Raw genomic sequence first — 23,456 nt, 5'->3', positions numbered from 1 at the left:
AGAATAGGTCTGAAAACCCGAGCAGACCTCGTCAAATAGAGGAATATTCTGAAACGCATTCTGTAAGGTTTTGCTATCAATGCAGGACTGGCTAAAGAGAACAGTTTTTCTCTAAACTGGATGACCCTTTTACGATTATAGTGGAATATCGTGTCCTGATGCCTGGCAGATGTGACAGGATTGGCAAATGAAGGGCACAGTGTAAACCCCGATAAGCTGGAGAACAGTGGCCTTCTTTCGGGGCTGTGAAATCCTTTACTCATCTAGCACTGGAAGCATCCCTCAGGGAACAGCACAAACATTACTAATAGCCACGTACAAAAGTTGCTCCTCTGGGACAATACTGCACCTTAGTACTGAAATACAACACTGAGCACGGAAATCCCTTCTCATCTACCCATACAAAAGATTATCAACGTGTATCTTACCCAATATACTGGCTAATGGCAAACCTCAATGTGGTGGATTTGACAACTGTAAAGGGTCTTGGTACCCCGACTTATAAAAGGAGAATCAGAATCCTCTTGTCATGGAATCAGTAGAGAAATGACCTAACAGATCTGTCAGGGAAACCTTTGCATTTTGCCTCGTCTGCCACAACACATAGGCCAATCTCTGAAAACCCCAGTGCCCTGAAGATGCACCTGTATATATATTAGCTCAGATGCCACTCCTATTTTTACGGCTGTTATATTTTGTTATTCTGGGAAATAGGTTGAGTTCAGACAGAGTCCTCCTTTAGGGGCTTCGTGCCAGTGGGTCTAAGCTTCCCTCAAGGGAGACTGCAATCTTGGCTCTCAAAGCTACTGTATGATATATGCTGTTTTTGTGTTCTCTGTCTGGATTTGTCTATATGTGGTGAATCAAAGATGGTAAACCTTTTAGAAAGAGATGTCCTCCGTGTACAGCATGCCTATACATTAAATATTTTCTCAGTTGAACTTTGCCACGTAGACAGGCTCCCTAGCCCTGGACTGATTCATAACAGATAAAAATCACTTACGCATCTTGTTCCTGGAAAGGAATGTTGCCTCTGATGTACCAAGAAATCTGGACTTCCAAGTCCTTTTAGGGGTTGTGCCGCTTGTAGAGGTCTTATGAGAAGCCTGTCATGTGCTAGCGCCTCCTTATGTTACTTTCTTTATTTTGGCTTGATCTTGCTTGTTGGACCAGCTGCCACCCTGCCCTTCACCTTGAAGCACAGGCAATATGTGATGCGACCAATGATGAACTTTAAAGCCCAGCAGCACAGTCCATACTTCAACACTACCCAACTACATCAACCCCATCTTTGGTTGCAAAAGCGCATAACACTTTATACAAATATAGTCCTCTGCAGCTCTTCTGGAGCTGCCCACGGGCTTGTACATTCGTAACATTTGTGGTTGTTTGTGAGCCGTGTAGGTGGCAGTCAAAAACAGCTGTGATCCCACCACCTTGCCTCACAAAAGCTATCGAAAAGAATGTGGTGCTTTACAATAATCCACCTCTAGAATGAAGAGCTGTTAACCCAGCACCGAACCACAGACCCAGCCAGCCAACAAAATCCCCATAACAAACTCCTCTGAATGGCTTAGTGCTGTATGATCACAGGGAAAGAATCCAGCCTGCAAAAGAGAAAGAACAGGTGGTGACTTTAAGCTCAGGTCTCTGGGTCGAAAGCCGGGAAGATCTGAAGGATGATCCACTCTTAACTGGAAAGTTTTAAAAACATCCTAATTCAAATTCATTCAAAGAAACGGTCCTGTATTGAACCACTTCTCCGTGGGCGTGGTATTTCCGGTTTCTGAATTTAGCTTTGTAAACTCTCCATTCTTACATTGCTTTATTCATACACTGACACAGAAGCCTGCTTACAGAAACAAGTATTGTTTATTGTCAATATCACAAATAGGGAAGATCCTCGGATCTCAGGCTCAGCTCATTTACATGGAGACCAGTTACTTCATCATTGCTGTGACACAAACGTAGGCACACATGCTCGGCACCAGCTGTGCTGGGTACAAGGCACAGTCAGTGTTGGGGCCAATATGGCATCCATATTGGATTAAAAGACAAGTCAAGTTCGATGTAGGGGAAGGTGGGGTTGATGATATTGGTTGGAAAAGTCTGGGGTAAGTATTTGAGACAGGAAGTAGCCAGTGCTGGAGCAAAGATGAAGTCAACGGGGGCAAGATGAAGGTGATGCACGCCTTGGAAAGAAGGCGTTGTTGGGGTTGTTAGATGAACGCAATGTCAGAAGAGCAGTAAAAAATTAATAACAGGAGACTATATGATGTATGTGCAGCAGGAAAGGATTCAATTTTCATGGTAGATGGAATAGCAATAGTAACGGCATCAACGTAATTATGTGGGCTAGTAAGGTGTTTGTACTGTGGCAGAATGGTGTGTGCCTTGGGAGAATGATACATTCACAGTTGTCAGGGAAGATGGAGCACATGTTAGTGAGAAATAGACTATCATCGAGTATATGTCCGTGCCGGTGGATGGAAAGAGTCAGTATTGGGAGCAAGAAAAGCAGTGTCTGGAAGCAGTATGAAGTTAACACTATGGGTGGATCAAAGTCAGTGCTTATGACAGGAAGAAGCCAATCTGAGGACGGAGACTGAAAATATTAAGGTGCAGTTCATTATCGGGGAACAGCATGGAGCAATGGAACAAGTGTTGTAGAAAGATTGAAAACAGACCTAGAAGCAGTGCTGCGATCAGTAGTTAGCACAGTGGGCATGAAAGATTTCTAAACGTGGTGCTGTATCAAACTAAAATCAGGGATTGTTTACTTTTACTGTTTTGTGTGTGACATGGAGTCGGCATTGGTGATAGTGCTGGGAAACATGATTCAGTCTGCCTTGGATTACAGGTTGAACAGAGAGCTGGAAGATATGCAGCCAGTGCTTGGTGGATGGTTGGGTGGTGGGGTGGAGGGCATAATGAAGTTTACGTGGAGAAACTTGATGGAGTATGTATTGGGTGACTGATGAAGAGAGTGTAGTTAGACACGGTAGAGTCACTAGTGGGAGACAAGATGGAGTCAGTGTAGCTCGTGGACAGTATCAGAATTAGGGACATGAGGGAGCTGGGGCAGGGAGTCGCGTGGGAATGAGTATTGAGCTTCATGGAAGTCATTTTTTGATAAGAGGGCATTGGTGTAACCATGCAGAAAAATCAGTGTGTAACACAGAGTTCGAGGGCAGTCTCGGGTCGGTGACATGGATAGGAATGCTTAACAGTTGGCAGGGCAGGATTTATTAAGGATGACGTGCGTTTTAAAGTCAAAATCGACTAGATGGCGGAGCAGACTAGAATCCAAGTTCGAGAGTAGAATAAAATGAACACTGCAGGCAAGATGAAGTAAGTGTCAGAGCAGGACAAAATCACATTTGGAGCAGTACCAAACTGAATGGAGTTTTATGGGCCGGATAGAGGCACTGTTGGGAGCATCAAAGAATCGGATTAGGCCTCAGGAGAGTGTAGAGTCAATAATGGGGACAGGAAGAAGACATACTTTAGTGGGCACATTAGTGCTGGAAGCAGAATGACTCGATGTAATGAAAAGTACAATAACAAGTGGTGTAAGCACTGTGTCCCGAATAGGGTATGCACCGAGGCACCTTTAGTGCACTGATTCATTGATGCGCCGCCCAGCCTCCGGGATGTGGGCTAATCGGCTGTGTATTGTATTGATGTCGCACTGTGTGCTGGGTGCCATTGGTGCAGGGGTTGACTTGTTGGATGGCTCTAATCCTGATTCTGCAATAAAAATATATTTCAAAAAAAAAAAACAAGTGGTGTAAGCAGCAGTTTTGAAGGCAGGATGGAGTCTGTTGGTAAAAGATTTACTCAATGTGAGCACAGGGTTCATTCAATATTGGGGCGCAGCAATCAATTAGTGTGAACTCTGCTGAAAGGAAGCAGAGTGCTTTACAGACTCAAGGGTAAAAAGACTAACTATTCCTGCACCATGATCTAAAAGGTGAAGTGGTACACTTTTAAGCACAACTTGCAATGTTATGTTATGTTATATAAATTTAGAGCGCAACCGTTACCCAAAGGTGTCCTGGCGCTTAGCTCAAGAAATCAGTGATTTGAATATGGGATTGAACTTGGGGATAGAATAGAGTCTTTATAAAGGTGCACAAGGGAACTGTTGCTGAGGGAACACTGTATAATTCACTAATCTTTAGTCAGCATGTTACAACTGCAATTTAAAAGGTCCACATGTATTTGGGATTCTGCGTTAAGGAAATGTTTTAATATGTTCCTTACTGATTCATAGGCATGTTGTTAAAGGGAAATGCAGCACACCCGTACACATATTCAATCTTGTAGTGACTACGAGCAATGCGTAGATGGACATCATCCATTAGCATGACATGCAGTACCATCAACACTTGCTCAAGCAACAATAGCACACATGTGTGTGCATGTGTACATCTGTGCAGTGTGAACACCACCATTCATTTGCTTATGTGCCCAGAGTCCCTCCAGGCGTATAGCAACCCCTGATGAGTGCGCGGCCTGCAAGTTTCCATGGGGTGAGCATTAGTGCATATACTTTTAGCGTCAACGTTCTCAAACACAGGATTGTACAACAGCGGCTCCGGCCTCCTACAGCAGGTTTCGGCAGATGGTTTAATGCGGGTTCCTAAAATTAAAATAATTTATAATAAAGCACTGTTTTTTAGTGGGTGGGGGCAGGTGTGATGAATCTGGAGAAATTCATTGTGTTTCCAGAAAAATCTGCAGACTACACCATCAGATGTGTCTGCTGATCGGACAACATTCTTGCACCCAAAAAAATATAAACTGCAAAATGGGGGCGCGGGGAGGGGGAAGGGCAGAGGATAAAAAAGAAGCATGCACACTTCTAACAGAAGTAACAGTGAAAATTAGTTCAGACGTAACAGCATCAGTGCCTTATATAACAACATCTGGAGTATCGGAGGAGTAACAGTGCCAGTAGTAAGAAACAGACGGATAACTGCAGCATCACATCACAATGCCAAAGCATTGCATGTGTAGGGTATACTGTAGGAGACCACAGAGAGAGGAGCAGGCAGAACTGGGGCTATGGGCAGGGAAGCAGTAGGGAGGAGAGACAAAGCAGAAGGAGCGGGAAGGCTCGTCTAAACCTCTCAGGCATGCTTTAGGATCTTCTTGGCCTTCGTGTTAGCCTCCTGGATTCGGTCTTCGTTCACAATAACCTAGAGGAAGAAGAAAAAGCAGGCCACTGTTATTTCTGTAGGGCTCAGCATCAAAAGATAACGTGGAAAATAAATATACGTGATGGAGAGAATGGCTTTGGTATAGAGCTGCATCGAAATCGCGACTAAGGTGGGAATTGAGGAGCGAGGGGGTAGAAGGATTAAAAGGGGATGGAGGTTACAGCGAGTCAGTCATTACAACATGAAAACGAATACTAGCTATTTACAAGAAGGAAGCAGGTGCTTGGAATCTTATCGCTGGACTGAAGATTCCATGAGACTGGTTGTGAGTAGACGGTGATTAAGGACTTAGATTTTCAAGTGAAACAACACAATACCTGGAACAAGTTTTGACTGATTGCTATGGAACTCCAGGAACTCCATACTACTGCAAGAACCTCCAAGTAACTCCAGTGATCCTGGAACAATTTTCAAAGCGGGTTTGCTGACCCACACTAAACGCAGATGGGTTGTGAAAACTCTTTTTGCTAGTTAAAGAACGCCATATATTTGATCGCAGAGTTGGGACACGGTGGAAGGTCTTTTTGTAGATTCTAAACTTAATGTTTACAGAAATATTGCTACATATGGTGGTAGGAAATATGTGTTTATAGATGGTATATGCTTCTTCAAATTGGCTTCTTTGACCAAAAAAGACACCTGAACCGTTATTTTTTAATCATCTAGGTTTTGACTGGGGGTGAGCGAGGCCATAATCACTTCCAAAACTTGAGATGGTCTGTGGGAAACCTGTGTCTCAGCATGAATGAATACTGTGGAATGAGACATCAAGCTTCTACTTAACACATTCCATTTCAACCTCCACCAGTGACAGGTCCAAACATTGTGTGCAATAAATCAGTTGTGTCAACCAGACTTCCATAATGAAATATAAGAAAGGGCAGTACTTAATTTTAGCAGCACCTAACAGTATGAAGAGTTTGGGAAGCACTGGCCCTCTAATACCCTTTCTACAATAAAGATCTCAGTGTATTTAGCATATCATTAAAGGATAAAGAGCCAACTTTCAACCAGCAGCTGACAGCCTTTTAAAGGTCAAGCAATTCAGGGAGACAAAGAGCCAAATGTTTCCAGTGTGGGAATATGTCACATCCACAAACTCACTATGTGCTTTCCCAAACTTTCAATACATCTTAAAGCTGGAACTGCCACTTGCAACTGAGAGGAGAAGATGCAATTGTGCTTAGTAGCTAAAAAACCTAGTGGAATATTATGCATGAGTGGAAATTCACAATTTGTGGATTTCAAAAGTGAATTTGATCTCATAAGTGAATCAGGCACTAACAGCACATGTGCCTCATAGATAGTTCACATGCTTCTGCAGCATTTGGAAACACTTTATCAAATTTAGTTTGGAATGTTAACTAATGATTTTATTTGCATGTTTTAGAAAATCTTTGCCACGCCCTAATCTTTAGAGCATGACTAGGTTCAAATTACAAAATTCCCTAACTTTGCAGTTAAAGAACAGAAAAATAAAATACGGATCACAATTTTAACCCCTTCAGTGCTCATGACGGAACAGTTCCATCATGAGCACCAGTGGGTCTGTGCTCATGACGGAATCGTTCCATCATCGCACCCGCCCATGGGCCAACCTATCTAAACCCCCCCCCCAAATAGGGATACCCCCCTGAACCCCTCCCCCCCACGGCCTCCGGAGCGTGCTGACGCACTGGAAGCCATTTGCTTCCAGGCATCTGAGAAGAAGGTAGGGTTTTCCTGTTCGGCATCAGGGAGAAGAACGTATTTTTCCTCTCCCTTGTCTCTTTGCAGGGCATTCCTGCTGCACGATCGTGCATGGGGCCGTAATTGTGCAGCAGTAGGAATGCCCCCACTAGCACCAGGGATTGTTTTTTAGGAGTGCAAGCGACCCTTTGAGCAAGGGTCGTTCCTATGGTGGCCGTTTTCTGTCCATTGTTTTCTGCCGCCAGGGTCGCTTCCAAAGAGGGGCATTCTCTGCTCCCCCTGGGGACAGATTGGGCCGATTTTGAGGCCCATCTGCCCCGGGGGTGGGGGGCAGAAAACACTACTAGCACCAGGGAATTTTAAACTTTGTGAATGCGGACAATCCTTTGGGCAAGGATCGCCCCCCAAATTTTTGTATATACTTGTGATTATTTTCTGCCCCCCCCCCCCCCCCACCTCCACCACCGGTTGAATCGACTCTATTTGAAGGCTCATGTGCCCCACAGGGGGTGGGGGTGGTGTAGAAAACACACTAGTACTAGGGATATGTATATATTTATGTTTGACGGTGGCCCCTTGGGTAAAGGTTGCCCCAAAGGGATGGGGCATAGGTCATTATATGCTTTTAGCTGTTTTTTATCCCCCTTGGTAGCTGATTGGCCATTTGAGTAGTGACATAGCGTGTTATAATGTATTTGTTTTACTTCTTATCATTTGCTATAGTAATATTTTATTTCTCCCATTTATTCTAGTTCAAGGCTTTTGCTCTTTTGACTGATGTTACAGGTTGCAGATTCTTCAATGGTAGTTCTGCAGTTTGTGTAGTTGCATGTGTTTGGTAAGAAAACGGTTTTGGTACTTTTTACTCTAAATGAGTATCATTTCCTTGCATGAATGTTGTTTTGTAAATAGTGTAATAATAACAGTATTTTTAGCTTCTCTTTTATTGTGTGTGAAAATCTTTTTGCATTTGTGCTCGATGTGTATTTTGTTGTCTTGTGAGCAATTTGTTTTGTTTTTTCTTTCTAGTGGGGTATTGTTGGTTTTTGCTGTGTCTCTGCAGAGTAGGTGCTGGGGAGTCTAGCTGTCTCTAGCAAGTGAATCATACAGTTTTTGAGTATATAGATCTTTGTGATAAAGCCACACATTATTGCTTATTTCGCACAGTGTTGGTTGCTGTTGACTTGTTTGTGAAGTCTCCTTTCTTGGTAAGGATTATGGCTAGCCGCAGGATGACTGCTTAGCAGGTTATGGGTATGCGTTTCATGTCTTCCTCTGACCATAATTATGAGACTGACTCTGCATCTGAGGCAGAGGAGAGAGTGGAAGATTCTGGCAGTGAGTTGTCTGCCCGAGAGGAATCATCGGATGATGAAGTTACTCTCAGTGTAGATGAAGTGCCTGTTGTACAAGAGGACATGGATGTGCCACAAGAGGCATCTGGACTGCAGCCTTTCCATTGACCTCTGAGTTGCCCCAGACATGGTGCAGCCAGTGTTGCCTGACTTTACAGGTGTCCCAGGGTGCCTGACTTTACAGGTGTCCCAGGGTGTAGAGTGGATAAGGAAAACCTTTTGCCTATACATTTTTTTCAGTTGTTTATGTACAATGTATTTTTGGAGGAGATTTATCAGCAGGCTAATTGTATGCTGAACAGTATTCGAGGGACAACAGTGCCAGACTTAGGCCCCACTCTAGAGCTACACGGTGGGCTCCCACAAATCTGGATGAGTTGAAGAGGTTCTTGGGTTTAACTCTTTTGATGGGCTTGATTAGGAAGCCATTGATGTCTTGATTTTGGTCTACTAGTCCCTTGATGGTAACAGCTATATTTCCGGCAATCATGAGTCATGTTCAGTATTTGCGTCTACTTTGGATGCTGCATTTTGTCAATAATGGTTTAGTGTTGCCACAAGATCACCCTGATTGTAACCGTCTTTTTGAGATTCGGCCTGCCGTTGATCACTTTGTAGCTCGATTTTCTGAGATCTATGATCCAGTGAAACAAATATCTGTGAATGAGTATTTGGTCTTGTTCAAGGGCCGCTTGATTTTTAGGCAGTACATTCCTAGCAAGAGGGCACGCTAATGGAATTAAGATGTATATGCCTTGTGACAGTAGGACTGGATATGTCTCTAATTTCAGCGTGTACACCGGTAGGGATTCCAGAACTGACCTCCATGGTTGTCCATCCACTTTCGGAGTGAGTGAGAAAATTGTGTGGGAACTTGGTAGAGGACTTTTTAACAAAGGTCACCATTTATTTGTAGATAACTTCTACACTGGTGTGCAGTTGTTCAAGGTATTGGTCAAAGTGGACACTGTTGCTTGCGGCACAATCCGTTCTAACCGTAAAGGTTTCCCCCAAAAATCTTGCTTGTCAAAAGCTTGAGTGGGGACAGTGCAGTGTGTTGGGTAGTGAAGAACGTTTAGCTGTGAAGTTTGCAGACAGTAGAGATGTCAACATGCTGTCTACCATCCATGATAAAAGTACTTCACCTGTGACTGTTTGGGGTCAGGTTGCTGAAATGTGCAAACCTGTGTGCGTTTTAGACTATAATTGGCACATGGGTGGTGTTTATAGAGTAGATCAGAGGTTGGAACCTTGCAGTGCTCTTCATAAGGCTTACATTTGGTATAAGAAGTTGGCTAACCATTGTTTCCACTTACCAACTTTTAATGTTTTTGTTGTGTTCAAGAATTGTTCTCCTGAGTCAATAATGACTTTAGTTAAGTTTCAGGAGTCTGTTATAGGCAACCTTGTTATAGTGGAACAGGCAACTGTTCCTAGAATTGGAGTGGTGGAAGATGTGGATAGATTTAAAGATCACCACTTTGCTGATCACATTCCTCCCACAAAATAATTTCCCAGTAGGAGATGTAGAGTCTGTTGGTGAAGAGGTATGCAGAAGGAGATTTGTATGTACTGTCCTGAGTGTCCTTCTAAACCAGTGTGGTGTGTCTGCTTGTTTTAGAATGTATCATACACAAAATAAATTTTGGGAGCATCCATGAGTGTTAAAGTGAACTGCCTGGTCTGTATTGTTTTATACTTTTTGTTTAGTTTCAAGGTTGGCATTAGTGCGATGTATTTAGTTTCAGCTTTTGTGTTTGCAGTTTTGGATCTGCTTGCAATTTGTTTGTGTCTTCTTTTTTTGTATAAAAAAAAACAAAAATGTGATGGCGGTGTGCGTGGACTGGTGCTTGGCTGGCGGTGTGTGTGGACTGGTGCTTGGCTGGCGGTGTGCGTGGCCTGGTGCTTAGCTGGAGGTGTGCATAGACTGGCGATTGGCTGGCAGTGTGTGTGGACTGGCCTTTTGCTGGCAGTGTGGGTGGGCTGGTGGTGTGTGGACTGGTGCTTGGATGGCAGTGTCCCTGGACTGGCGCTTGGCTGGCGGTGAGTATGGAATGGTGCTTGGCTGGCGGTGTGCGTGGACTGGCCCTTGGCTGGCAGTGTGCGTAGACTGGCGATGTGTGCAGAATGGCACTTGGCTGGCAGTGTGTGTGGACTGGCGGGGTGTGTGGACTGGTGCTTGGCTGGCAGTGAGTGTGGATTGGCGCCTGGCTGGAAGTGTGTTAGTAGTGACTTGCTGCTGATCACTATACACCCTGGTAGCAAAATGCCAGTCCACAGAGTCTGTCAGCCGGTGTGGTTGCTGTGTCAGGCATTTGGGTGTATGAAAGTGATGGGCTCTTGAATGGCGCTGTCTGTTGATGTGAGTGTTGTGGGCCCGCAGCTGGCGGTGTGAATGGTTTTGTGTGTGTCACGCGTATCAAAGGTGTATGAATGGCCTGTAAAGAGGTTGGTGCCTTGTCGTGGCTTTTCAGGTAACGAGCTGCAAGTCACTGGTCAGTTTTTTGTCCTTTCAGTTATTAACAGAGCATTTAATTTTTTTGAAATGTCGTGTTAATAAAATTTTATATATTGAACCATCACTCACCCTCGTGCCAAATCCAACCAGTATGTGTGTGTGCTTGAGAAAATAGATGGTTGTGCAGTAATAATTGTCTTTTCGGTCTTTTTCTGCCAAGGTGTACATTCCCCCTAGGGAAAATCTGCCAACTCTAGAAATTTTTGTAGAGGACTACACAGTGGTGTCTCTCTCGTGGATCCCAAGTTATCGAACCCACAATGTCGTGCAAACCTCAAAATGTGACGAGTCACATTTTCCTTGCATTACTCTGCCATCTTTTTCCAGATTCAGAAAGAAGTCACACATTTCCTACCACCGAACATTTCCCCAAGTCTCCCAATAAAAATAGAATCTCACTTTTGTGGGTGGGCCAAGTACCTGTGGCAGGGAAGGGTCCAAAATGTACTGTGGAGACATCAAAATGATCTATCACAAAATAAACTGGTTTTGCAAGGGGTCACCTGCATTTTTGGTCCCGGGCTCAGCGTACATCTAGGGAAACCTGCCTAACCCAGACATTTCTGAAAACTAGACAGAGGTCCAGGGGTTATGGCTTGTGTGGATCCCCCAACGTTTTCCTACCCAAAATCCCCTGCAAACCTCAAATTTAGCTGAAAAAAAAAACACATTTTTCCTCACATTTCCGTATGGGAGAGTTGTGGGATCACAAGGCTGACCTCGGGTTCTTGTTGAACATACAAATCCTATATATCAACACAACCAGAAGGGTCCAGGAGACGCAACGGTATATTGCTTAAAGAAATCAGCCATAGTTAGACAAAGTTACAGGTGAAAACGTTGGCACAAATGGCTGTTTTTTTCAACTCAATTTCAATATTTTTTGTATTTCAACTGTTTTGATAGGAAAACCTTGAACGATCTACACAAATGACACCATGCTAAATTCAGAATTTTGTCTAGTTTTCAGAAATGTATAGCTTTCCAGAATCCATTATTGTTTTCACACCCATTTCTACCACTGACTAGAAAGAGGTTAAAAGCACAGACAATGGGACAAATAACTCCAGTAAAATGCCAACACTTCGCATTAAAAGTTTGGTTTTCTGACAAAAGTGTGCCTGTTCCTGAAAGCTGGGAAGATGGTGATTTTAGTACCACAAATTCTTTGTTGATACCATTTTCAGGGGGAAAACTAGACGCTTTCACTTCACAATCCCTCATTGTTCATTGTCCAGCTAAGCATTTTCAAGGTTACTTGGGATGCTGCAGCACTTTTTGCACCCCTAGGTTCAGGGCCACTGAGTGCCCCCTTTTTAGGTTTTCAGTTTCTGGGATAAGTAAGGCTGAAAAGTCAGTCACTGTGCCAATTTTCATCACATTTGGTGGTTGTGCACCTCAATTACTACCTTCTGGAAGGAGATTCTAAACTATATTAAAACCACAGTGGGATACGCCCTCCCCTCCTCTTACCAGATGGTGATCGTGGGGATATGTTCTACAACCCATAAAGCGATGACTCAGGCAGAGTGGACCATCATTAGCTATATGCCACATGTGGCCCGACAACTGATCGCACTGCACTGGAAACGATCTACCCCCCACCCCCCACACTAGCCCAATGGATTACCAGATTATGGCACAGTTTAGCCATGGAGCAAGTTTCACATAGTCTGACTAGGACTGACACCAAATATCAAGCTGTGTGGTGCCCTCTCATTCAATATCTTACCCGCATAAAGTTCACTTATTTTAACCTCCCTCATCTTACGGCATTGCAGCTGTTCCCTTAACGCCAAATAGGTACTTGAGCAAATGATGTGATATTAGCTCCACACTGGAGTCCTGGGATATCCACGCTCTGTACCACATGACAAAACTGCACAGTACCGACATGGCACTTGAACAACCCTGTACTTTCCCTTTGGGAAACGTTATTGTTTTATAAATTTTTTGTTGTATTGTTTCTAGTTTGTCTTCTCATCATCTTTCCTTTTTTTATTTTTTGCTATTGGTTAACTTACAGGTATCTAGCACTAATTGGTACTATCTGGCATGGCCTATGTCCTCAACCCTTAATATAATTGCTTAGGCAATCATTACTTTCGTGGTTGAACTTGATGACATATGTAATGCCAAATGTTTTGCTATTTACGGTCGCTGATGTTCAGTGACTGTGACCTTGCATATGTGATATACTTCTTATTGTTAATAAAGAGATACAAACAAAAAATCAACTGTAATTATCTGTACGATTTCATCCAATATGAGATTAGGGAAACCTTAACCACCTTTCCTTGCAATCGGACAGTGCTGATAACCAAACGTACTCCTGCTCAGGATGAAACTTATTCGTCCTTCTCCTCTTTTTCTCTGCCCTCTAAAGAACTTGTAGAAGAAAAAATGTGATTTATGCCTTCAGGATACACTTATGGCCCATGTCCCAAAAAGGAGCTGATTTGCTGGCCTCTTCTATTGGGCCAAAGCTCACTGCACTGGGCAACGTCACACTGGAATCTCGCAAGGTACTGACTAATCAGAAAACAGCCATTCTCACTCACCTTTTCAAAAAAGCCGATTCAAATGCAAATTATTATCATTAGTTACTAACTTATATCCATATTACAGCTTCCTACCAGGATTACCAAGAGCATAGTGAACTCTTAATTATCACAATTTGCTGAATCTATTAACATCTTTGACCATCACCATCAGGTTTTCGCCTCTTTCAGTACTTAAACTTTTCTTCTACCAGTGGCCAATGACAATCGCTTGACTGTAGCTGAAGAATGCACCATGGCTCTTATTAGGTCAAGCATTCAAGACCTCTTGCATATACTTTAGTATATACTTATATGTGTATGTACTTTGTGGCTCTGGATATCAGCCCTAGGATTTGTCTGCTTCCACTTAGGGACTTTTTTTCTGTTCAACTGCCTCTATTTAACTGTCTTGATAGAAAACGACCAGTAGAGGTCAGTAAAATACCAGAATTGCTTTCTGCTGAGGGACTCTCTTTTTTTACATTTTTCTAGCAACTGCCTCTATTTAACTTTCTTGATAGAAAACGACCAGCATAGGTCAGTAAAATACCAGATTCACTTTGGCATTCTCTAGAGTCCAGTCCACGGAAATTGTCTTCCACGAGCACCCGTAGACAATAATATTTTTTAAATTCTTGATTTTCAGTGATATGATCACCAAAGACACTGATTTTATATTAAAAACAAAGCTTTAGACTATACTATTTCCAGCTGAAAGGCAATATTTCTCTCTTTGTGTTCCCTTACCAGGCCTGTCATGCAGTTTGGTGTTTACTTTCCCTCCATGTTAAAGAACAGTAGATGTTTCAGCACCCAGGCTAATGTGCTGCATAGCTAAATACATATAAGGTCCCAAAGGCGAGGCCGATTGCATTGCAAATGCTCGTTTTTTTAACCACTTGGTAGCATCTGATATGTTGGTCCTATGTCATTTTACTCAAAAAATTTGAGGCAATGGGTATTGCTGATACATCCCTCATATGTTTCTTACAAACCATTGTCAGGCAGTCTTTCTGGCCCAATATCTATCCGAAATTAAAGAGATTCTGGGTGGTATACCTCAGGGCTTGACCTTGAGCCCCAGCTTATTTAATATCTATGCCCCTCTTCTGGATGCCCTAGTACGGTGTTTTGCAAACAATACAACAATTCTGTCGGTCTTATTTAAAATGTTATTAGGTGTGTGTGTTCACTCCACATCCAATTTGAGTAGCTATGATCTACCTGAACACAGAATGAACACAGCCTTTCAGCTGTAGCCTATTACAAACATTTATATACTATTCAATGATATTGTGCTGTACACAGGTGTAGACAGCACAGTGCTCAAAGATGCAAAGTGAAATCAGTGACGTTATGACAGATATATATATATATATATATATATATATATATATATATATCTAGAACGAACATTGAACAGATGTCCCACAATTTAATATCACACAGTCCAATATTATCTTGTATCCTTGGGTTGAGAAAGAAATCTCTTGAAGATACTCCCTTTATTGGTGTTGACGTTTCAACCCACCCAGTAATTTTTGTGGGTCTCTTCAGGACAGCCAAGGCCATCTACCACAATACCTCCTATCTGTGTAACTCAAACAACGAGCTGGGGTATACAGGCAATGTTGCCACAGTAATTTCTCATTCCTACTTGCTTAAAGCTGATCAGCGGGTATAATTTACGGTTGCTTAGTACAGGCATACATACACAGTCTTTGTGGATCATCATAGGGAGTGGTGCAACCCATCCAGCCCCTCTTGCATACAGTCTATAGAATGGTCTATTATGTCTCTTAACCTAAAGAGCTTTAGTAACTCCCTTTTAAGTAAGGGATCCCCTCAGTTCATTTCTTTTAAAGTAATGTGAAAGATTCCTCATAAAATCCTTTTACTTATATACATAAACACTCCCTATGAATAAGTGGAGTATAGAATTACCAACTAATGACCGCATTCATGACGTGAGAGGGTAATATACATTGTCAAAAACGTTTCTATCCATTCCTATTCTTCAATGTAGCAGTGATGCATACATGATCTCCCTTTAAATCAATTATGTTAATTATAGTGTACATTAATGATTTGTCAATACCACATTAAGAATTCTGTCATATACAAACCTTCTGAGATTGATGCTGCTCTACTGTATGATTGACCATTTTGGAAATTGGAATCTATGGACTAAGCTGGGAGGACCTTACAATAAAAGAAATGAGTAACATCAATGTGAACGAGGAAAGCACTAGAAGATGGATGGATCACCGAACACCATAATTGGTGGAGCAAACAGATTACATTTTTTTTCGGTGTGACTGACCCCTCCTCACACAGAAATACCATTGATTGAGTGTCTATAAGTTTCTATAATGGCCGCCATGTTTTCTCTTTGATTTTTTGCCTACCTCTGTTCCCAACAGATCCTACAGGACAAATATTGTATGAATTCCTATTTTGCTCTAAAGTTAAGGTTAAGTTATGGTGTCTAACAAGACTGAAGAGTCCATCTGATTACTAGTGCTAGTATATCAGGTATCAGTAAATCAAACACTTCTTTCAGTGATGTAGGTTGTAATACTTGAAGGCTAAAGATCTTTCTTTTACCCTTAGATCAGACTTGAAACGTTAATGGTCTATGAAGATAAAATTGAGTTTTTGTATATGAACCATAAAGCTGTGAGGCTTGTTGACACATGTAATTTTTACCTATACTTTAAGTTCAAACAAACATTACTTCAAAATGACAATCATGTTCTTCTGATGGTTACAAACGTACAAAAAGCACTGCTAGAATATAGACGTCACACTGTCAAGAGTACTTCTGTTGACCTGTGACATTTACACTTTTCCCTACAAAACTATATGCCCTGTTAGTGCCATCTGATTTTCTTCTTAAAACTGTTTTGATGGGGGTTTTCATACACAAATAAATACAACATCACTAGTCGCTTGTATTATTCTGAAACAGTGCATAACGACATTCGAATAATTGCTAATCAGTAGCATATGTGTAAGTCTATGACTTAAGTGAGACAGCCACTGGAACATATCTGTATTGAGCAGTAACTGTTGGTATGCTAAGCAACTATGTGTTGGTATATCTGCACCGGCTAACTGGGATGGTACCCCCTGAACTGGGGAAGGGAAGTTGTGATTCAAACTCAGTGAAAGTGGGGGCCTTCTTTGTAAAGGACACTGGAGTAATAGCAGAGTGAAGTTCCAACTGTGGTGTGGTTGGCATTACATGTGGGGTTGAGGGTTGGGCTGGCAGTCTGCAACTCTGGGGTAGAATAATGAGCGATTCTATATCAGGGGGGTAATCAGTGTTGCCCTCACCTGACTTTCCTTGGGGGGGGATGGGAATAATGATAGATAGAGTGTGCTTTGTGTTGCCATTTAAGTTGGGTTCATAGAGGCAAATCAGCATTTTGAGTGAGTTGCTACAATTGGTCGACAAGAGTATCCCAGGCCATAGAAATTGGCTGCTTATGAAGTTGCCGGACTTTCTCATAGAGCAGGGCTTCTCCCTTGGCCTTCCCCATTTCCGCACCACTCCATGCCATGATGTGGCAGACGGAGCCTGGTCTGCTCTCCACTGTAAGGTGAGGACTCTTTTAGCGAACAAGAGGGCCACACAGGTAAAGCGTGTTCTCACCCTATGATGCTTCCTATGCTGGAATATGCAGAGGGCGCAGGCCTCCCACGTGTTAATGTTGGTAAGTTCAGTGATCTCATGTAGTACGCTATGGACCAAGAGCCAATAAGTGGCTGGAACTGGGCAGAACCACAACATATGCTGCAAATCAGCAGAAGCCGAATGGAGTTGGGGGCAGCTAAGGTGTGCATTAGGAAAGTAACAATTGAGCTACTTTGGCATCAGGTAGGCCCGATGTATAATGGAGAATTGTATGTTTTTAATCCGGGCATTTCTAGACACTAGTTGGGGAAATTCCAATGCTTGGTCTCACTCAGTGTTGTGTAGCGCCCGTCCTATATCGTCCTCCCATTTACCCTGCAAAGTGGCCAGCAGGAACCCAGTGTGTTCCCGTATAGCCTTAAATATCCACGATATCAGGTGATGCCTTGTCCCCATGTTTAGCAAAGTCTGTAATGGAGTGTGTTAGGGGTTCTTCATCATGTGTGGATCAGAGGAAGTGGCATGTGTTATGCAGCTGTCTGTAGGTGAGAAACTAGCCCCATGGAATAGCATGGCCTGAGACCTGTTCGTCGAACAGAGGAAGTGGCCAACAGCAAAGAGGTCGCAGACTGTGGTCGAGGATTGTTCCTGCCAGCTCCTCAAGCCAGTTGCTGAATAGGATCCAGGAATGTGCGGCAGGCCTTGCAGCAGGAGTGCTGGGGCATAAGGTGGAATGTGGCGGTGAGGTGTTTTACTCTAGCAAGTCATTCACGGGCGACCGTGACTTGCAGTGACCATATAGTCTGGGGCGTTAATTTGGAGAGCAGTAGGTTTTGGAGCATGGACAGTGTAAGGGGGCCATGTCTGCTACATGTTTCCAGGGGCGGCTGGTGACATTTCAAGGTGGTGAGGCGTGGAGGTCAAGGTTGAGCGCCCGGCGGTGGGAGGGGTTGGGGCTCGGGAGGGTTCTCCCGCTGAAATGTTTTGAAGGTAGGAAGGAGTGAAACACAAAGTAGATAAGCTCAGGCTTGACCTTCGGTTTATGGAATCCCAGTGCATTCCATCTCCGACTCTGACGTGGGTCACTAAGCGCTTCGCCTGCATCTCTGTTCAGAGACGGGTGCGAGCACATGTTAACCTTAACCCCGCAGAATTAGTACAGTAAAAACAGGTGCCACAGGTTCTTAATGCATGAGGCAGAGTGCGCAGGGCAGGCTCCCGCGCTGCTACTTTAGTTTCCTCTGCAAACAGCTGATAGCCCTCAAATGCAGCCGCGCCCCCCTCTTACCTTGAACTCCACTGACTGAAAGTTGTGGGGTGTAGTCCAGAGCACACATGGCCCTGACAAAGGCCAGCTGCCTTTTTCTGGCGGGGTTGTTCCCTGCTCGTCCCCAGCGCGGTCCAGCTGGGACTGATAGTCTCCCCCAGCCCCAGGTACTCGGCCAGCAACAGGTCGGTGTTGCTCTGCTCGGCCTCAGACACTGGACCACGGCGTTCACGAAGGACGTGTGTTCCCGTGGTTCTTCAGTCCCAGGATTGTTCGGGCACCGCAATGGGGATCAGTAGTACTACTGCTTCAGAGCTTCCTCGGTGGTCGGCGGGCTCTTCTCAGCCCGCTCCCTCCCATTGTCCAACCAGGAGAGCGCAAAGCGAAGGCAAAGGAGTGGTCTTCTCCGGTTGTTGCAACACCCACTGCTCTGTCTTGAGAGGGGCCGGTCCGGCCCCATGCCATTCATTTCAGTGGCGTGCTGCTGAAGTTGCCTGGGGCGCAGCATAGGCGGCCCATTTGAAAACAGCCATTTTCCGCTTTCTCTGGCCACTCCCTTCATGATGACATCACTCCTCTCACATGTGCTTTGAGGGCGAGCAATAATCCTCGCCCCAGCTAGCACATGCTCTAACCTGGCTGTGACCTCGTCCCTTCCTAGGAAAACAGTCACACAAAACGGAATTTGATTTGTGTTCTACACAGGACAGCCAGTGGGCACTTCGTTTGAGGATGCTGGCTGCTGCATTGCGTGTGGTGTCTCTTTCTTGTCTCTAGTCCCCAATCCTCGTCTGAGTCTAGTGGGGCAATGCCCCTTTCGCCCCTATGTGCCAGCCGCCACTGTTCGTTTCCACCATGAGTCGCCCGCCTGCCACAAGGAAACCCACTGTAATTGAGCTGCTAATTAGTAAGCCTTGAATGATGTGGGTCTGAGTCGTCTCTGCCCACTGGCAGTTGCAGTTTTTTCAGCACTATTCAATGGCATGTGCCTCCCCATGTAAGCTCCCCTAGCAGAGTGTCAAGATCTCAGAGAAAAAGCCGGGGGTGAGGGGGGGGCGTTTCAGTTAATGGGAATATTTCAAAATAGTAAAGCAGTCTAGGTAAGAATATCACATTTTTTCAGGACTGCACTTCAGATTTTAGGGTACAAAAGGCCCTCCTCAAATTCCCTTCATTTAAATTGGCTGGGGAGCGGTAGAGGCGAACTCAACAATAACAGACTATGTCACCTCTCCAACTCAGCAGGGATCCTCTGAGTTTCACCTCAAGTGAGGTTGCATTGACACATATTTGATTCATGTTATCTCTGAATTGGCTTCCCATAAGGAAAATATGGCTATTTAAAGCTCCGAGCCTTTGTCATAAAGCAATTTACTGCACATCATCCACAAGTGAGATTAGTTTAGACTTTAAATCCTCACTAGAACTCTTTGTTCTCAGTAAGCTAATTTGGTGATCATACCAGACTTTTCCAAGGTGCATTCAAGTGGTTGCAAATTTTCAGTCATCATGGACAAAGCACACCAGTTCTTCTATGCATAAGAAGACTTATTTAATTGTACTTTTTTTAATGCTATATAAATCAATGTTTTTGTCCTCTTCTAAACTTCTTGAGATAGCTCCAGGATACCACAAACCAAACCAATCAAATCAACTCCCGCACTCTCAAGAAGATATGTGGTATGGATGTCGGTCCACAGCAGCAAAGTGATCAGACATGGTTGGGACCCTATGGTAAACCTCAGTAACGCCACTGGGTTGGGAGGACTGGAAAGATGTAAATAGGCATCCTGGTGGTCCAGGGTTGCCAGCCAATTCCCTGCATTGCGAGGGTCATTGAAATACTATCAGGCACCCATAAATAGGACCTGATGCCAAGATGGGACATGTGCAACACCTATTTTGGACACCAATCTCTGGTGTCTAGTGGGTTTTCTATCTCTTGGTTCAGATAGATAGGAGGTGAATCCTCCAATCTTCTCCCTTGAGGGGCAGAATCACTGTCTGGTGCTGGGGCTATTGGGGCTGCAATCCAGTGCTAGGAAGAGCAAACCCAGTGCGCCCTTTCTGTTTTTCACTTTTTTCCCCGATGTTCTTGTGAACTTTACGAAACTGCCTCGAGCAGGCTGATGGGGGGACTACCTTGGGGAAAATGTTAAAAGCAAAGAGAATGGAGGCCGGACCATTTTGTCATCAAGCATCAGAAAGTATTTCTCCCTCAGGAGGGGGCAGATTAGGACGTTTACACCTTCTCTGCCAGCCCTTAGGTCAGAACTATGCCCAAAGACCTAATTTCCTCCTACTTGCTATGGGGAACAGCTGCAGTACTTGGGCTGTGGGTCAGTCAGCACCTAGGAAGCCTTATTACCCCTGGGAATCAATGAAACCCAGAGACCCAGGGTAATTCATGGGTATGTTTTCTTACCCAGAATGCCCTGCAGTCATCACAAATATGCATTTAACATCAATTTTCCTTTCTATGTCCATGGGAGATGACTGCGAAATTTGGGCCCAGGATCAGATGGAACCTCGGAAACACTGAAAACTCTAAGCTTTTCTGAAACGTACGGCCCCAGGGAAATCCAGAGTGATGTGGCTTAAGAGGATTTTATCACGCTTCATTAATCAGAATTCCCGTGTAGGTCACACTTTGGGTTACAACACTATTTTGCCATTTTATGTGACAAAAATCTCAGGCACTTATTGTCAATGGTCCAAGCCTCAAAACCCACCCTTCTCCCAATTAAGACACTGCCCCATATGTGTGGGTGGACCAATTGCACATCATAGGAATCAACCTGAAGTGTATAAAGACCACATTGAGACTACACTTGTCTTCATATGGCCCAAGTTTTAACCGATTCTTATCAGGGGTGATAGGCCTACCAACGGAAGTGAGGTACAGTTTTAACTGGAAACATATGGGAATACAGAATAGTAACACCAGTGCTTAATTTGAGCCAGTGGTTTGTGGTACACCAACAATTGTCAACACCGGTGCTTGAGACTACCTGCCACAAGGTGGAGATCTCTGGCTAATGTAGATATTACCACAACAACAGTAAATTATTAATTCAATATACATTCAAAATTACTATTACCTGCAGCCCAAGCCATTGTTATAGTTTTGGGGGCCTGAAATAGTCTGAATTGTCACACTTGTAGGAGTGTGATGGTTAGTAGTTATGCTCTAACTATGATTTGCACCATGGCAGGGGCAATGTGTGGTGCAAGCTGTACAGGCCTCCTGATGAGAACCCTGGCACTATTTCTTTCTTGTTTTTTTTTACCAATTAAGCACTGAGTAAAACATTTGTTATTATTTAATGAATTTATCTCCGTTTTTGATTCCCAAATATAAGTCAATGTACAATTAAGAGCACATTTTCCAAAACGCCATCTAAATCCCAGGATATTATGGATAACACCAAATTTTGGAGTCGTACAATTATCTATCTATGAAAATCTATGAAAGATACCAATACTGGAGAACCACAGTTTACAGGTAACTTATTTTCTTCTCCAGTATTGGGGTATCTTTCAAAGATTCACATGCTTGAATCCGAATAGATAGCAGTTATATCATAGGTATGCATGCTGATACAAAGGTATGCAGTATGAAATGTACATAATCCTGTACGTCTCAAAGTGTATCATGAATTCACACTATATTATATACATATATATATATATCAAAGCTTGTGGGGTGTGTCCAACAAACGAGGAGCACCCAGCAACAGTTACGCTTTCCCCAAAAGCTTTATATCGCAGGTAAGACAATGCATTTCCCAGTACATGAAGGCATTTCACCACAGCCCAACGCGTTTCGAGTTGTCCTCTTCTTCCGGGGATACTACAATGAAAAAGCGCATGTTGGCTTCACCTGGCTGTTAAGTGTTATCATGTGTCATGATTGGATGGCTCTAAGTGAGCATGCACGTTGCTTACTGGGATATGAAGTCCAACTTAAAATCCTCTGATGGAAGCGCTTAGTAACTGCCAATTCAGACTCTTCATAAGCCCCGGAAATGCGCTTTGAGATATCTATATAACAATGCATACACTAAATAAAAAGGTAGTGAAATCATTCATTAATAATAGCGATATCCAAACATATAAGAAGGTGGGAAGTATTAAGCCTCACCTTATTGAAAAAGATTACGTAGAACCGATTGTCCCACAGCTGTATCAGCATTGCTTGTAGCTTCCAGACAGTAATGCTTAGTAAAAGGGTTCCTGCTGGACCAGGTTGCTGCTCTGCGAATCTGCTGAATAGGCACACCGGCAAAGAGAGCCATCGAAGAAGAGACTGCTCTCGTAGAGTCAGCTTTCACTGTTGAAGGTAGAGGTTTGCCTGCTTGCTGATGGCAAAACTGAATCGCTGAACATGTCCAACGTGCTATAGTAAGCTTAGTGACTGGATATACATTTCTGATTTTACCATAAGCCACAAAAAGCTGATCAGTCTTGCGGATGCTGGCTGTCTTCTGCAAGCAGAATTTTATACACCTCTTTACATCCAGGGAATGTAAAGATCGTTCCGCTAGTGTTTGGGGATTAGGGAAAAAAGTCTTCAATATGACTGGCTTGTTTAAGTGAAAGTGCGACAGGACTTTAGGTATAAAAGCAGGATTTATTTAAAGTATAACAGAGACTTTAGTAAACAGAAGGAAAGTATGACGAGTGGTGAAAGCATGTATGCCGCTTACTCGTATGGCTGATGTAAGAGCCAGCAGAAGAGATGTTTTCCATGTAATGTATTTGAGGTCAGCCTTATGAATGGGCTCAAAAGGGCTCTTCATAAGTTGTGCCTATACAATGTTGAGATGCCAAGGTGGAGGTGGACGTCTAATTGAAGGGAACATTCTAAACAATCCTTAGAGAAATTGTTTTATAATTCTTGATGACCAAAGCGACAGTGACCTATTATGCTGCAGAAATCTGGAAATTACGGCGAGATGAACCTTAATGGAAGAATAAGAGAGACCAGATTTAGCAAGCTGCAGGAAAAAAGGGAGACATTTTTGTGGTGAAGACTGGATAGGGTGCACCTCTGAGCTTGCGCAACGATGGCAGAATCTCTTCCACTTGAGTTTGTAAGTCTTGATAGTGGACGGTGCTCTAGCATTAGCCAGGACTTCCCAACAGTAAGCAGGAATGATTAGGTCAGCAAACTCATAGTGTTCAGGAGCCAAGCTGATATTCGTAGAGATGTTGGG

At 43.6% G+C, this 23,456-nt stretch overlaps 1 protein-coding gene across 2 annotated transcripts in view; it reads right to left on the bottom strand.

Moving 5' to 3' along the window:
- Window positions 1-1,853: 1,853 nt before the first annotated feature.
- Window positions 1,854-23,456, bottom strand: part of LOC144782009 (synaptosomal-associated protein 25-like) — a 445,013-nt gene continuing 423,410 nt past the window's right edge. For both annotated transcript variants that reach the window (XM_078661116.1, XM_078661117.1), the window contains exon 8: window positions 1,854-5,204. In XM_078661116.1, coding sequence (XP_078517242.1) covers window positions 5,136-5,204 — 69 coding nt within the window. In that variant the 3' untranslated portion in view covers window positions 1,854-5,135. The remainder of the gene's footprint in view (window positions 5,205-23,456) is intronic.

This window comes from Lissotriton helveticus, chromosome 9, assembly GCF_964261635.1.
Source record: "Lissotriton helveticus chromosome 9, aLisHel1.1, whole genome shotgun sequence".
NCBI lineage: Eukaryota > Metazoa > Chordata > Amphibia > Caudata > Salamandridae > Lissotriton > Lissotriton helveticus.
The sequence above is the reverse complement of the archived record's forward strand: the minus strand, read 5'-3'. Positions and strand labels throughout refer to the sequence as shown.